Here is a 12,618-nt window from a genome sequence, read left to right as displayed (position 1 = left end):
TTGCCATCCAGCAGGAACAGAGGGGCTCCATGGTGCCGATGCTTTGAGCATTCATGTGTTTGCTCATGCATTCATTCACCTACAATTTATTTAGCACCTGCTGTGGGCCAGCCACCGTTGGAGGCTCTGTAGATACCACGAGAACAGGACAGGCAGGACCCTTGCCTGGCTTCATGGCTCAATCAAGTAGGTCAAACAGACAGTACAGGGTCATTAGCACATCGATGGTGGAAACACAGGCAGCTTGGGAGCCTGGAGGAGGCACCTCACCTGACCAGGGTACCAGGGAAGGCTTCAGGGAGAGGGTGATGCTTGAGCTGATGCCAGGTTCCAGGCAGAGGGAAAGCCCTAAGGTAAGAAAGAGCAGCATGTTTAGGGATTCCCCGCTGGTTCAACAGAGGGGCAGGAGAGAGGGATAAGACCAAGAATGAGCAGCTGTCAAGCCAAGCAGGGCCTCAAACAGCACAGCTAAGCCTGTGGGCTGTGTTCCAAGGGTAGTGGGGAGCCATAGAGGGTTTTATGCAGGGCTGGCCCTGAGCACGGTAGCTAGAGGTAATCACTAGTACTTACTCTGTGCCAGGCACTACCACGTACATTGACTCAGCTACTCATATTTTTTTATTTTTTATTTTTTTTGCGGTACGCGGGCGTCCCACTGCCGCGGCCCCTCCCGCCGCGGAGCACAGGCTCCGGACGCGCAGGCCCAGCGGCCATGGCCCACGGGCCCAGCCGCTCCACGGCATGTGGAATCTTCCCGGACCGGGGCACGAACCCGCGTCCCCTGCATCGGCAGGCGGACCCCCAACCACTGCGCCACCAGGGAAGCCCTGTTCTTAATTCCCATCTTACAGATAAGGAAACTAAGGCACAGAGAGGTTAAGTATCCTGCCTCAGGTTGCACAGCTAGAAAGTGGCAGAACTGTGCCGTGAACCCAGCGAATCTGACTCTTTCGCATACTGAAGGCGAGGAGGGCAGATGGAGTGGTTTCCTGCCCCCAGTGGGTGTCCAGGTGCCAGGCCAGGCAGCCTTGTGAGAAGGAAACAAGATGGCACAGTGGACCAGGCAGCCCAGGCCTGATATTTAAGCTCCTACCAGGGGATCTGAGATGCTTATTCTCTTCTTGGCTGAATTTCAAGTAGTTTAAAAGTTTTCCCTGAATGAGGTGCTCTGAGCAGTCTGCCTGGGAGAGGCGAGCCTTAGAGGCATTCCCCTGGCCTGGCAGGACCCCTCCCAGTGCCATGTCCTGGTCTCTGTGAGTAGCCGAGGCCCTTTGGCAGCCGGGATGCTCCCTGCCCCTCTGCACGTTCCCTCCTGCCCGGGAAGCCAGGTTGGCTGGAGGCGGAGCTGTGCTGGCCCAGGCCCTGCCCCGCACAGCCTGCCAGATGCAGAGGCTCAGGCCTCCGTCAACTCACTGAGCTCCTCAGAACCGTTGGACCACCCTTCCCGGTGGTGGCTTGAGGAATGTATCTCCTGCTTGAGGAAACCCAGGCTCCCAACCACATCAAAGTCTCCGGGGCTGGAAGGGGAGCTTCAGGAACATGACCGCCGCCCCTGCTAGGTTGGGCAGGAATGCAAAACCTGTGGGACCCACCCCCTGCGTGCCCTGCCTGACAGGCCACCTTTGGCCACTTCACAGATGGGGTCACTGAGCGGGGTGGTGGGGGGACTAGAGAGGCACCCTCTGAGCCTGTGAAAGACCTCAATTCTGGGCAGGCCCCCTGTGCAGCTCCTGGCTTGCCCTGGGACCATAGCAAGGCCTTGTTGCTCTCCAGGCCTCAGTTTCCCCGAGTGTGCTGTGGGAAATGAGCTTGGAGGTCTGCAAGGCCCTGCCTGCTCTTCTGCCCATGTGCGGGATGGGCCCTGCTGCCCAGCCCACTGCCGCCACCCCCCTGCCCTAGGAAGAATGAGCACTAAGGGGTCAAGGCCAGGGCCAGGATGGGGCCCCAGACCCTCAGCTCTTGGTAGAGCAGTTGACCAGGGTCTGGGTCCATGGGCCACAAAGAGCGGGGGCTCTGGGGTCACACAGGCATAGGAGTAAGTCTCAGCCTTCCCAGTCACCAGCTCTGGGACCTCAGGCCAGTTTCTTAACCTCTGTAAGGCTTGGTGGATGACATTAGGAGCAAGTTGGAAGGAACCAGACTTTGAACCCAAGTCAGCCGAATGCCCAGTTTTTTCCACCACTACCTGTCATTGTTTATCAGTGTGGGAGTGAGCTCCCTGTCACAGGGGGTGTGCAGATTAGAGGCTGGGGCAGGGTGTTGGAGAAGACAATGTCTAAAAGCCCTCTCACCCGGGAGATTCCGCTATCTCCCTCCAAAACCCACTTTGACGGAGTCGTGAGGATTCTGTGATCCAAGGGCCTGACACTGAACTCTGCTCCTGTGAGTGGGACTTAAGAGCTCAGCAGACCTGGCCTCGAATCCCAGCTCCTCCTCCCTGACCTCGGGCAGTTGATTCGCCTTCTCTGAGGCCCCGGTTTTTCCTCTATAAGATGGGTCAGCAACAGAACCGACCTCTTTGGATGGCTGTGGGGATAGAATCCCTTTGCCAGAACCTCGAGTGGTAAGCACCTGGAAGGGCAGCGGTGTGTAGCAAGTGCTGGGCACACGTTCACTCCCTTTCCATCCCTTTTTCACAAGAGCCTCGATTGGCCAGATTTTCTGTCCCCTGGGGCTCCTCGCAGCCAAGCCAGACGCCCAGCCTGGCTGGGAGGCAGCCCTGGCTGTGACTGCAAACATCTTTGCAGTGGCTACAAGAGAACAGATCTGTGGCTCTGACAGAAACCCAGACCTGCCTCCAGGAGGGTGGGCTGGCCCGTGTTCATTTGGGGAAGGAGGGGGCAGGACTGAGGCACCCACAGGACAGAGGACAAGCTGCAGAGTGACCCAGAGCAAGGGTTAGGCTGTGCACTGCCCTCGTGCCTCTCCCTGCACAGCGGAGCTGGGAAGGGAGAGTGGCTGGGGCCCCTTTGCCTCCTCCTCCTTCCAGGGAGGAAAGGTTAATCCCGTTTCCCCCCCAGCCAGCCCCAGCTTCTACCTGAGCTCTCTGGTGCTCCGGGGGATAGCAGAGTCTCCCAGGTAAGAGGGATTTTAGATATTGTCTCCTCTAACACCGTGTCCTGGCCCTGACCTGCATACCCCCTGCGACAGGGAGCTCACTCCCACACTGATAAATAGTGACAGGTAGTGGTGGAAAAAAAATGGGCCTCTGGCTGACTTGCATTCAAATTCTGGCTTCTCCACATACTAGCAGGGCAACCACAGGCTATTTCATTGTTAGTTAAATGAGGAAAATAGCTTTCACTATTAACTGCTGCTGCTGCTGTTGTTGATGTTATTACTATTATTATAGATCTCATAACCTTTCTCCCAGCGAGGCTGTGATTCCCAGGAGAAACAGGGTGCCGTGTGATTCAGGCCAAGCCCTTGACACCTCTGGGCCTCCGCTCCACTCCCAGAGCTGTTCCTTTCCAGGAAGGCTAATGCCTCAGGTAGAGACAGAGGTCAGGGGCCAGAAGCCATCTCTCAGGAGGGCCCGGATATCCACCATCAACTCAGCTTCTGTCCCGGCTCTCATGACCTGGGATGCCCTACATCCTAACCTGTGCCCGTCTCCGCCAGGCCCCTGTCCATGAGTCAGGGGCGGTAAGTCTAACACGCGGTCTGACAGTGTCCATCTGAGACTGAGGCCCAGAGAGAGGAAGGGGCTTTCCTGGGGTCACACAGCAAGTCGGTAGCAAAACCAGGACTTGCACCCACACCCTCTAATCAAACCTCATCTTGAACCCATGAAAATTCTGAGCCTCATATAAGCTGCTTATTCTGAGGAAGGGAATGAATCCAGGTTTGCCAGGCTGTTCCTCTGTGGCCCTGCCCCTGGGGAGCCTGCAGCCCCCTCTGGAGGAAACCAGGTATTCTGAGCACTTACTACATGACCGGTACCGAGCTGCCTGTGTGCATTATCTCCTCCTGCCTCGAGGGGGAGATTTCTCATCCCCATTTCAGAGATGGGATAACTGAGGCTCAGCAAGGAGCAGCCACTTGTCCCTGAGACACAGCATTTCCTGAGCAGCACTGTGCCTAGTGCTGGAGCCCTGATAGATTCTGGGCCAGGGCCTGAGACACTGGGCACATAGACTCCCAGCCCGTAGTCTCCTGGCCCAGGGTGATTTCATCAGTGTGGTGCTATTTAAGGCTGCAGCGTCGAGTTGAAGCAGCTGATAAGAAGAATTGTCACTTTTTCTGGTTCAACTATTAATTGAAAATTTCCTTGTTCAATATTTAAATGATTTCTCCATGTTCCTTTTTCTCATCCCTCATATCCCCTATGCCCAGATGCTTCCCTGGCCCCCTTGTGTGCCTGGTCCCCTCGCTCCCAGGCTGGGGCGGGTCAGCCTCCTTCACAGGATCCTCTTTGTCTCCCCAACAGGGCCTCTCTGGCCCCCTGCAGAACAAACACCACACTGTTCTCCATGGTGGACCCCAGGGGACCCCATCCCATCTGTGTCTCTGTGGGAGGCCCGTGGAGGGGACACGTGGGGCAGTGGGTGGAACCCTGGAAGGAATACCAGCTGCTAATGTGCCAAGGGACCTTGGACGAATCACTTCCCTTGCAGGGCCTCAGTGTTCCCATCTGTGCAGTGCGGGGAAGAGGGGATTCTGCCTGCCCCAGGGGGCTCTGAATTTTCAAAAGACCAAGAATCCAGTCTCAGAGGTCAGACCTGAACCCAGAACTCCAGGGAACAGCTGCCCTGTCCTTGCCCCCTCCTCATGTGAGCTGGGCCAGATTAGCTGCACATCTGGCTGGAGAGGGAGCTGTTCCACATATCTGGTCACGTGTAGACCCTCTCCAGGTCGTCTGTCCTCTGCCCGTTTCCCCTAAGGGCTGTGGTCCACAAACTGCTCCTGCCCCATGTGTGCTCTGGGAAGAGCAGGTGACAGCAGTCTGAAGACCTGGCTGTGGGGACTTGGCCACGTGTCTCTCGGCTCTGCCCTCAGTTTCTGCATCCGTGGAATGGGTTGGCTGGCTGAGCCCCAGGGTTTCTTTAGACAGGGTTTAAATGCACCACCAGCCCCACTCCAGGATGGTAGGGCCCCTAGCCAAGTCCACCCATGCTACACCCTGCACAGAGCCATCTCAGCAGGCACACTGCACTGGGTGACCCACCTGAGGGTGGGGGTGCACAGGAAGTGCAAGGTGGAGGGAGCCCCTGCTTGTGCGGGGCTCTGGACAGCCCCGCCCCTCCTGGTTCCCAGCCCGAGGGAGACCCCTACTGTCCACTGTGCTAGTCTCTTTTTCCTATTCCAGGGACCCCGAGGACCAGATGGACCAGCCGGGGAGCAGGGGTCCAGGGGTCTGAAGGTACCGACCCCCGTGGCCTACCCTTCCTCTCACCTCCCGCGCTGGGTCAGGAACCCAGGAACCCAGGCTCACAGCCTCCTCAGTGACAGACCCCTTTGGGACAGCAGGGCATCCCGGAGAGGCTGCAGGGCACGTTCCTGAGAGCTCATCCGGCCACTCTTCCTGATGCTGGCAAGCCCCCAGCATGGGGGCAGGGAAGGGAGAATGAGCGGTCAGACAGAGAGAGAAAGCACGTGAATGAGAGAGAGAAAGCACGAGACTGAGAGAGAGTGAGGAGGAATCACGCATGGCCTCTGACCCCCAAGCCCCTCCCGGGCCCCTGAGAGCCGAGGCTGCTTCTGACCCCTTCAGGACCCGGGGGTCCTTGGTTCTCGGCCCAGAGCCCCTGGCGACCATGACGAGCCACTCCCCTGAGTTCTCCTGTCTGCACACTGGGGAGGGAGTGGGTGCCATGACCCCATGGGTTCCTTATATCTCCCGTGGGAGTGGGTGTCCCTCCTCCGTGAAGGGTCCTCCCCAGCACCCTCTCCCATCCTCATGCTTTGCTTCCTGCAGGGCTCTGCAGGACTACAGGGCAGACCAGGCCAGCCTGGGCAGCAGGTATGTCAGACCAAGTCTGCCAGCTCCTCTCCCTCCCCACTCCCTGCGTTGTCGTACATGCTTCTAACAAACCCCAAATGTGCTTCCAGGGCGTGGCTGGCGAGCGAGGGCACCTGGGCACACGAGGCTTTCCTGTAAGTAGCACCGGTTCATGAAATTCTCTCCGTGGGGAGAGAATAGCCACTTTAGCCAAGTTCCCATCCTGCTGTGGAAATCCCGAAGGTTCTAGTTGCCCACTCCTGCCCTGAAGACTCTCCAGTATGTCTCTTCCCCTCTGGAACTCAGTCTCCCATCCGTCACAGGGCGGAGGGTGGGGTTGGACCCTCATTTGCTACGATGGCTTGACTGAGACCCAGGGGACAGGCAAGGTAGAGAAGGCCATGGAGGGACTAAGGTCACCTTTGTTTGTCCCTGCAGGGCATCCCGGGTCCCTCCGGCCCCCCAGGTACCAAGGGCCTCCCAGGAGAACCGGTAAGTGCCCTTTCCCTCTCTCTGCATCTTTGCCCCTGGCAGGCTGGTCTCAGCTGGGTCACCCACCCGGGGGGGTGTGGGTCCTGCAGTCAGACAAGGAGAGGGGTTGGAGAGGGACAGTGCTGGGGCTCTACCGCCCCGAGGGGACAGGCCTCAGTTCAGGGAGAGAGCACTGGCCGGGGAGGTCAGGAGCTCTGGGTTGAGTCTAAGCTCCCTTGCCTTCCAGCCTCAGTTTTCATGCCAGTAAGATGGGAATAATTGTTGCTACCTTTACACCCTGTTGTGAGGATGAAATAAGAAAATGTGTATAGAGTGCTTAGCACAGTGAAAAGTGGAGGGAATGGAGTCCTTCAGGTCTCCGAAGGAGGGAGGGGAACATGAGAATAAACTAACATGCTGACTGGGCACTGCGGAGCCCAGCGTGCCCGGAGTGGAGAGAGCTGGACCTCAGGGAAGGCAGGAAGAGGTCGCAGGGGCCAGTCACCCAGAGCTGCGGACGGAGTTTGATGTTTGTCCCAAAGGCAGTAGTGAGCTATTGAGAGGTTTGAAACAGAGGGTCCTTGCAGAAGATCTCGCGGGAAGGGTGGGTTTGGGAGGACATCCCGTGTGTTTGGGAGCCCTGCGAGGAGGCTGTGGAGGGTGCTTCTAGTGACGGGGAGGAGAGCACAGTCTCGGGGCCGAGGAGGAGGAGGAATCTGGGCAGGGCAGGGGGAGGACTGGAGGCCGCGCTCTAGCCCCACATCTGGAAGCTGAGGGAGACGCCCTTTTGAACAATGGACTGACCAAGGGTGGGTGCAAGGGCATGGCAGGCAGAGAGAACTGAGCGAGCAAGGCTGGAAGCCAGAAGCCTTCTGAGCAGGGGAGGCCGCCCTGGGTCTTAGGTAGCCGGCTAGAAGAGGCAGACGGATTGGCGGGAGTGCACTGGACGGGGCGCGGGGAGGGCTGCGGGCACCAGGCGCTCAGCGAGGGGTGGCCGAGGGCATGGGCTGCCGAGTCCCGGGCTCCGCGGGTTCTCTCCCTCACCCGCCCCTCCAGACTGCGTTATGGAGCCCTAGACCCCAAAGAGGGCCCAGGCTGGCTCCTCCCAACTGTCTGTGTGTCTGTCTATCTTCCAGGGCCCTCAGGGACCCCAGGGGCCAATTGGCCCTCCGGGAGAGATGGGACCCAAGGTGAGTGCGGAGGACCCTTGTTCGTCCCGTGGTGCTGCTGGGGAGGTACCAGCCCCTCCCGGCCCTCCTCCTCCGGGGTCCCTGTCCTGTGTACTGCAGAGACTGACGGGGAGAGGCCCTGGCAGAGAGGGTAGATCCACCATGACGCCAGAGGGTGAGGGGCTGGGCTCCCCATCCCAGGGGCAGCGGGTGGGATGCAGCTGTGCCAGGACCGGCACGGGGGTTGGGAGTACCTCTTTTTCGGCACCATGGAGAGCAGCAATGCCCCCTGCCCCGACGCTGCTGGGACTTCACCCCGACACGGAGGTTTGAACCAGTCCTCTTAAGGTCATGCAGCAAGGAGCTTGGAAGGGGCCTCAAGACACCCGTGCCTTACCCAGAGGAGAAAACTGAGCCCCAGGGTTTACGCAGGGGCTGCAGCCATGCCAATGGTGATAACTCAGGAGCCCTTGTCATCCTGGCCCGGCTGCAGAGAGAAGGGCTGGAATCCCTCGGCCCTGAACGCAGCCTCCGTTGGCGTCCTCCTCTGTTGTTACATGAATCATGAAATTTTCCTCCGCACGCTTGCCAATGGGCTCCTACTGGGTAAACCACACTCGTGGGGAGGGAGGGGCTCCAGCAGTCTCTGGGCAGCCCCAACGCTCAGCAGCACCCATCTGCCTAGTCCCAACTCTAAGCTCCCAGAAGGCTGCAGCCTGCTCCCAGCTCTGTGTCTCTCACGCTGAGTGACCTCGGACACGTCCCTTGCCATCTCTGAGCCTGCCTCAGTTACCTCCTCCCTTACAACCAGGGGCCAGCCCTTGCTCTAGGAAGGACCAATGGCATTATCTTGCAGGGGCCACCAGGTGCAGTGGGAGAACCAGGCCTTCCTGGGGAAGCTGGAATGAAGGTAAGGTGGGATGAAAGAAGAGGAAAATGGCTTGTTGAAACCAGCTCCCAGCTGGCGGGCCCATCGTCTCCATGGAAGAGAAACAGGCCTTTCTTGTGCCCGGGATAATGGGTTCTCTGTGCTCCCGGCTGGGGAGCAGGGCCTGGCCATGGCCACAGCGGATGGCCCAGCCAGGCCGGAGCCCCCATCCCTGCCCCCTGTCTGGCAGTGTTTTCTCTGGCACCTGCCCCACGCTGGGACGGCCATACCTCCTGGCCTCCTGTGATACCATCTGCATTTCAGCACTGGTGCCCCTCATTACCTGCAGGAAAACAGGAGCCCATTGATCCCTGGGCTCTGGGGAGAGCCCCCTCCCCGCGCTGCTGTTGGAAGAGGACCTGCTCCCTACGCAGGCCCCGGAGGCCTGGGACTGTCGGTCTTGACTTAGTTCCAGAATCCTTTGCTTGAATAATGCAGGAAACCAACCCATATATAAAACAGGTAGTCATGGGATGGTTCTGGCCGCGGCGGGGCTGGGGGCTCGGAGCTCCGCCTCCTTGCTGTGCCCTCAGACACCAGCAGGGAGAGAGTGTAGCTTGGAAATCCCCACATGAGAGAGACCCTTCTGGGGTCTTTTGGAGGAGGTGGGTGACATTTATTCCGGTTCATTTAGGGCCTCTTCCTTCTTTGGGTTTCTCTCCAAGGTTCTCAGGGAGGGAGAGCAAAGAAGGTGGTCAGCCTCAGAGTTGCCATCTCTGCATCCGATATTCCCTGGAGCCAAACTACCCAGGTTTGGATCCTGAATCTCTCACTTACTAGCCTCATGAACTTGGGCTGGTTACTTAACCTGCGGTCCCTCAGTCTCTTCCTTTGTAAGAGAAGATATCTCTCCTGGCAGGGTTGTTGTGACAATTAAATGTGTACAATGAAAAGGCACTTAGGACAGCACTATGTACGTGTGAGCTGAGCCGTGATGGTGGTGGTGATGCTGGGGTCGTGTTCCTGACCTGCCCAGGGCTTATTGGGAGCAGGGGCTCTGGTTGGCATTTTACAATTTCTCTCTGGTCCTGGGGAGAAAGTGCTTCCTCGGCTCCACTCCCCACTCCTCCCACGTCAGAACCAGTGAGAACAAGAAGGTGAGGACTGGGGCTGCTTCTACCCCCCCCCCCCAACCCATGGACTTGTGTTTGGCTTCTCCTAGGGTGACCTTGGGCCTCTGGGCACCCCTGGGGAGCCGGGCCTCATTGGGCAGCGGGTAAGTCGAAGCAAATTCATTCTCCCTGGAAAGCCCCACCCCTCCCTGGCTGTCTGGAGGGGGGAAGGGCTTTACTCAGCTTCCCTGAGCCTCAGTTTCCTCAACTGCAGAAACAGACTGTGAATCTCAGCAGCCTCATCCAGTCTCCCTTGGCGGGCCAGCATTGCCACAATGCAGAGGCGCTCCTCAGAGAAGAGCATTCTGGGGTCAAAATGTTTGAGATTCTGCGTGCTCGGTGTTCCCCCTTACACATTAGCAGTAGCATTTTCAAGGCTCTGAGAAGGCCTGCAACCAAGAAATTAGGGTTTGGGGAGGGTTAATCCACAGTCTCCAAACTTATTTGACCTCCAAGTGCTTTTATTGAAAAACACCTGTTACCATCCTTAAAACTGTTCCATGGAAGGTTATCTGAAAGGTTATCTTCCCCTTTACCAAAAGAAACCTGCAGAATTTGGCTTCCTCTACGAAGGTTTGGGATGCCTCTGTGTCCACCTGTCTATGCTTTGTGCCTGATTTATAAGATCCCTGTCTAAATGGAGACCCCAGGGTGCTGTGAGAGATACAGAGCAGGCATCCTCTAGCATCTTTCGGATGGGGAAGGTGCAGCCCAGGAGGGAGGGGGAGTTAGTGTGGGGGGCTTGGCTCAAGGAGACACCAGGCCCCCGATCCAACTTCTCATTTTTCCCTTTGTCCAATGCCTCATGTTACTCCCTGCCCAAAGTTAAGAGGCTCCTCAAATTGAGTTAAGACATAGAATGAGAGGAGAGGACCACAGGGCAAGAGAGGATGAGCATGGAGCTTGAAATCTTCAGATGGCAATCTTGTCTGTCAGTGAAGATTGAGCAGTGTAGTTTCTTGGAGTGCCACGTTAAGAAGGATCCTGAGGCTTCTTCTGGGCTCACTAGGAAAGAGAAAGACGTGCACTCACTTGATGCCCACTGTGTGCCAGGCACTTCACAGCAGTGAGTAACAGAAGGCCCTGTCCTCCTGGAGCCACATTCTAGTCGATAGATTAGTGATGTCTGCCATGGGCACAAGAGGGGTGGAATCTACACACCTGTCTTCCCATCTTTGCCATTCCTGCATCTGATGACTTCTGAGGCCCCTTCCAGCTCAGATGCTGAACAGCTGTGAAAAAGCAAAGAGAGACACAAACTTAACTTGACAGCCATTTAGATAACTGAGGCATCCAAGGGCATCTTTGGAGCTAGAAAGACAAGCAGGGAACCTGGCTGAAGGTCAGATGGGATTCAGGGTCTTGGTGTCATTCCCAAACTTGCTGGCAAGAAAGTCTGAGGGATGGCCTCACTTTCCTCATCTGAGAAATGAGATTCCACCAAGGCATTCCAGGAGGGCTCACTCCACATTCCAGGAAGAATATATCTAATGGCTACTATTTGTGGGATGCTTATACTGTGTCTCATAGGAACCCTTAAAGGAAGTGTATCAGCCCCATTTTCAGATGAGAAAACAGGCACCCATGAGGGCTAAGGAGTTTGCTTGTGGCCAGACTACCAGTGAATGGGAAGCCCAGTGGAGGCATCGAGATCTGTCTGACGTCAAAACCTTTTCAACCAGTAGGCTGCTCTACCTCCCCATTCCAACCAGCCCACCTAGACACAGGACCAGCACCTTCTAACTCGTGCAGCCCCTTCCTTAGCCCACCCTGCACACAGAACAGGCTGTGGCTTGGGGGTCTGCTCCACTGTTTACTGGCTGTGCTGGGCGTTCCAGGCTCCTACTACCTGGAGATCAGGGGTTGGGGTCTTGTCCCAAGGAGGAGGAGGAAGTAAAACACACTGGGACCCCCTCCCCAGTAATGTCTCCTCATCTTTCCCCACTACCCTTTCCAGGGAGAGCCAGGCCTCGAGGGTGACGGTGGCCCTGCAGGGCCCGACGGGCTGAAGGTAAGCGTCCTTCTGGTGCAGAGTCTGGGGGGAGAGAATGTTCTGGAACTGCCTTCTCCCTTTGCCCCCACTGTCCTCCCATCCAAGACCTAAGTTTTCCCCCAGAAGCACCGTGTTCCCATAAGCTCTGTGGTCAGCCCTCCTGCTCCCAGGGAGAGCAGGATGGGTGGGGGTGAGCCCTGACCAGCACCCACCCTCTACCCTGCTCAGGCAGGACCAGCCGCACCTTCCACTCCTCACTGCCACCCTTCTCCTTGAAACTGCAGCTTCTCTTGGCTCAGAGTGGTACCTGAAGCCCTGCTCTGTGCCAGGCCCAGAGCCAGCAGCTTTGATATCTGTTATCTTCCAAACATCCTAAAAGATCAGGAGAAAAATAATCACCACCCATGACCCATAGCCGCTATTTACGGAGAACAAGTCACCTATGTATCAGGGACTGTGCCAAGCCCTTTGTATGTATCATCTCAATTAGTGCTATGGGGTAAAATCTGTCTTTGGATGAGGACACTGAGACTCAGAGAGGTTAAACCGCTGGTCCAAGGACACACTGCTAGTAATTGGCACAGGCAAGACCCAAGCCTCGGCTACCTCTCTGCACCATGTGCCCATTCTAAAGGTGAAGAAACTGAGGCTCACGCCGAGGTGCATTCATCTACAGTCTAGGGCTATGAGTGGAAAATCCAAAATTCAAACCCAGGGCTCACTGGCACCAAAACATGTGGGCCTGACTCCACCCTGCTACATTCCATAGATTCATCTGTCAACCACAGATGCTGGGGCCTTAAGGAGGCGCCAGGGCTCCCCTGAACCCCTGGGCAGGTTCATTCTCTGACTTACCAGCCCTGCCTCCAGCCCTGGCCTAGTCCTGGACCATTAGGTGGGTTTTCCCCAGGGCTGACCTGTCAGCTGCCCAGCTCAGGATCCCAAGTGCCACATCCCAGCATTCCCTTTGTCACCCATTGACTCTCCATGTGACCTCAGATAAG

The 12,618-nt window shown here is 57.1% G+C and overlaps 1 protein-coding gene across 3 annotated transcripts in view; it reads left to right on the top strand.

Annotated features, from left to right (window-relative positions):
* The window catches only part of COL27A1 (collagen type XXVII alpha 1 chain), a 144,575-nt gene that overhangs the window by 93,898 nt on the left and 38,059 nt on the right, over positions 1-12,618 (top strand). For all 3 annotated transcript variants that reach the window (XM_059071692.2, XM_067040897.1, XM_067040898.1), the window contains exons 29-36: positions 5,309-5,362; positions 5,918-5,962; positions 6,052-6,096; positions 6,380-6,433; positions 7,549-7,602; positions 8,438-8,491; positions 9,672-9,725; positions 11,579-11,632. In XM_059071692.2, the coding sequence (XP_058927675.1) occupies positions 5,309-5,362; positions 5,918-5,962; positions 6,052-6,096; positions 6,380-6,433; positions 7,549-7,602; positions 8,438-8,491; positions 9,672-9,725; positions 11,579-11,632 (414 nt within the window). The remainder of the gene's footprint in view (positions 1-5,308; positions 5,363-5,917; positions 5,963-6,051; positions 6,097-6,379; positions 6,434-7,548; positions 7,603-8,437; positions 8,492-9,671; positions 9,726-11,578; positions 11,633-12,618) is intronic.

Source organism: Kogia breviceps, chromosome 8 (assembly GCF_026419965.1).
Source record: "Kogia breviceps isolate mKogBre1 chromosome 8, mKogBre1 haplotype 1, whole genome shotgun sequence".
Classification (NCBI taxonomy): Eukaryota; Metazoa; Chordata; class Mammalia; order Artiodactyla; family Physeteridae; genus Kogia; species Kogia breviceps.
The sequence above is the reverse complement of the archived record's forward strand: the minus strand, read 5'-3'. Positions and strand labels throughout refer to the sequence as shown.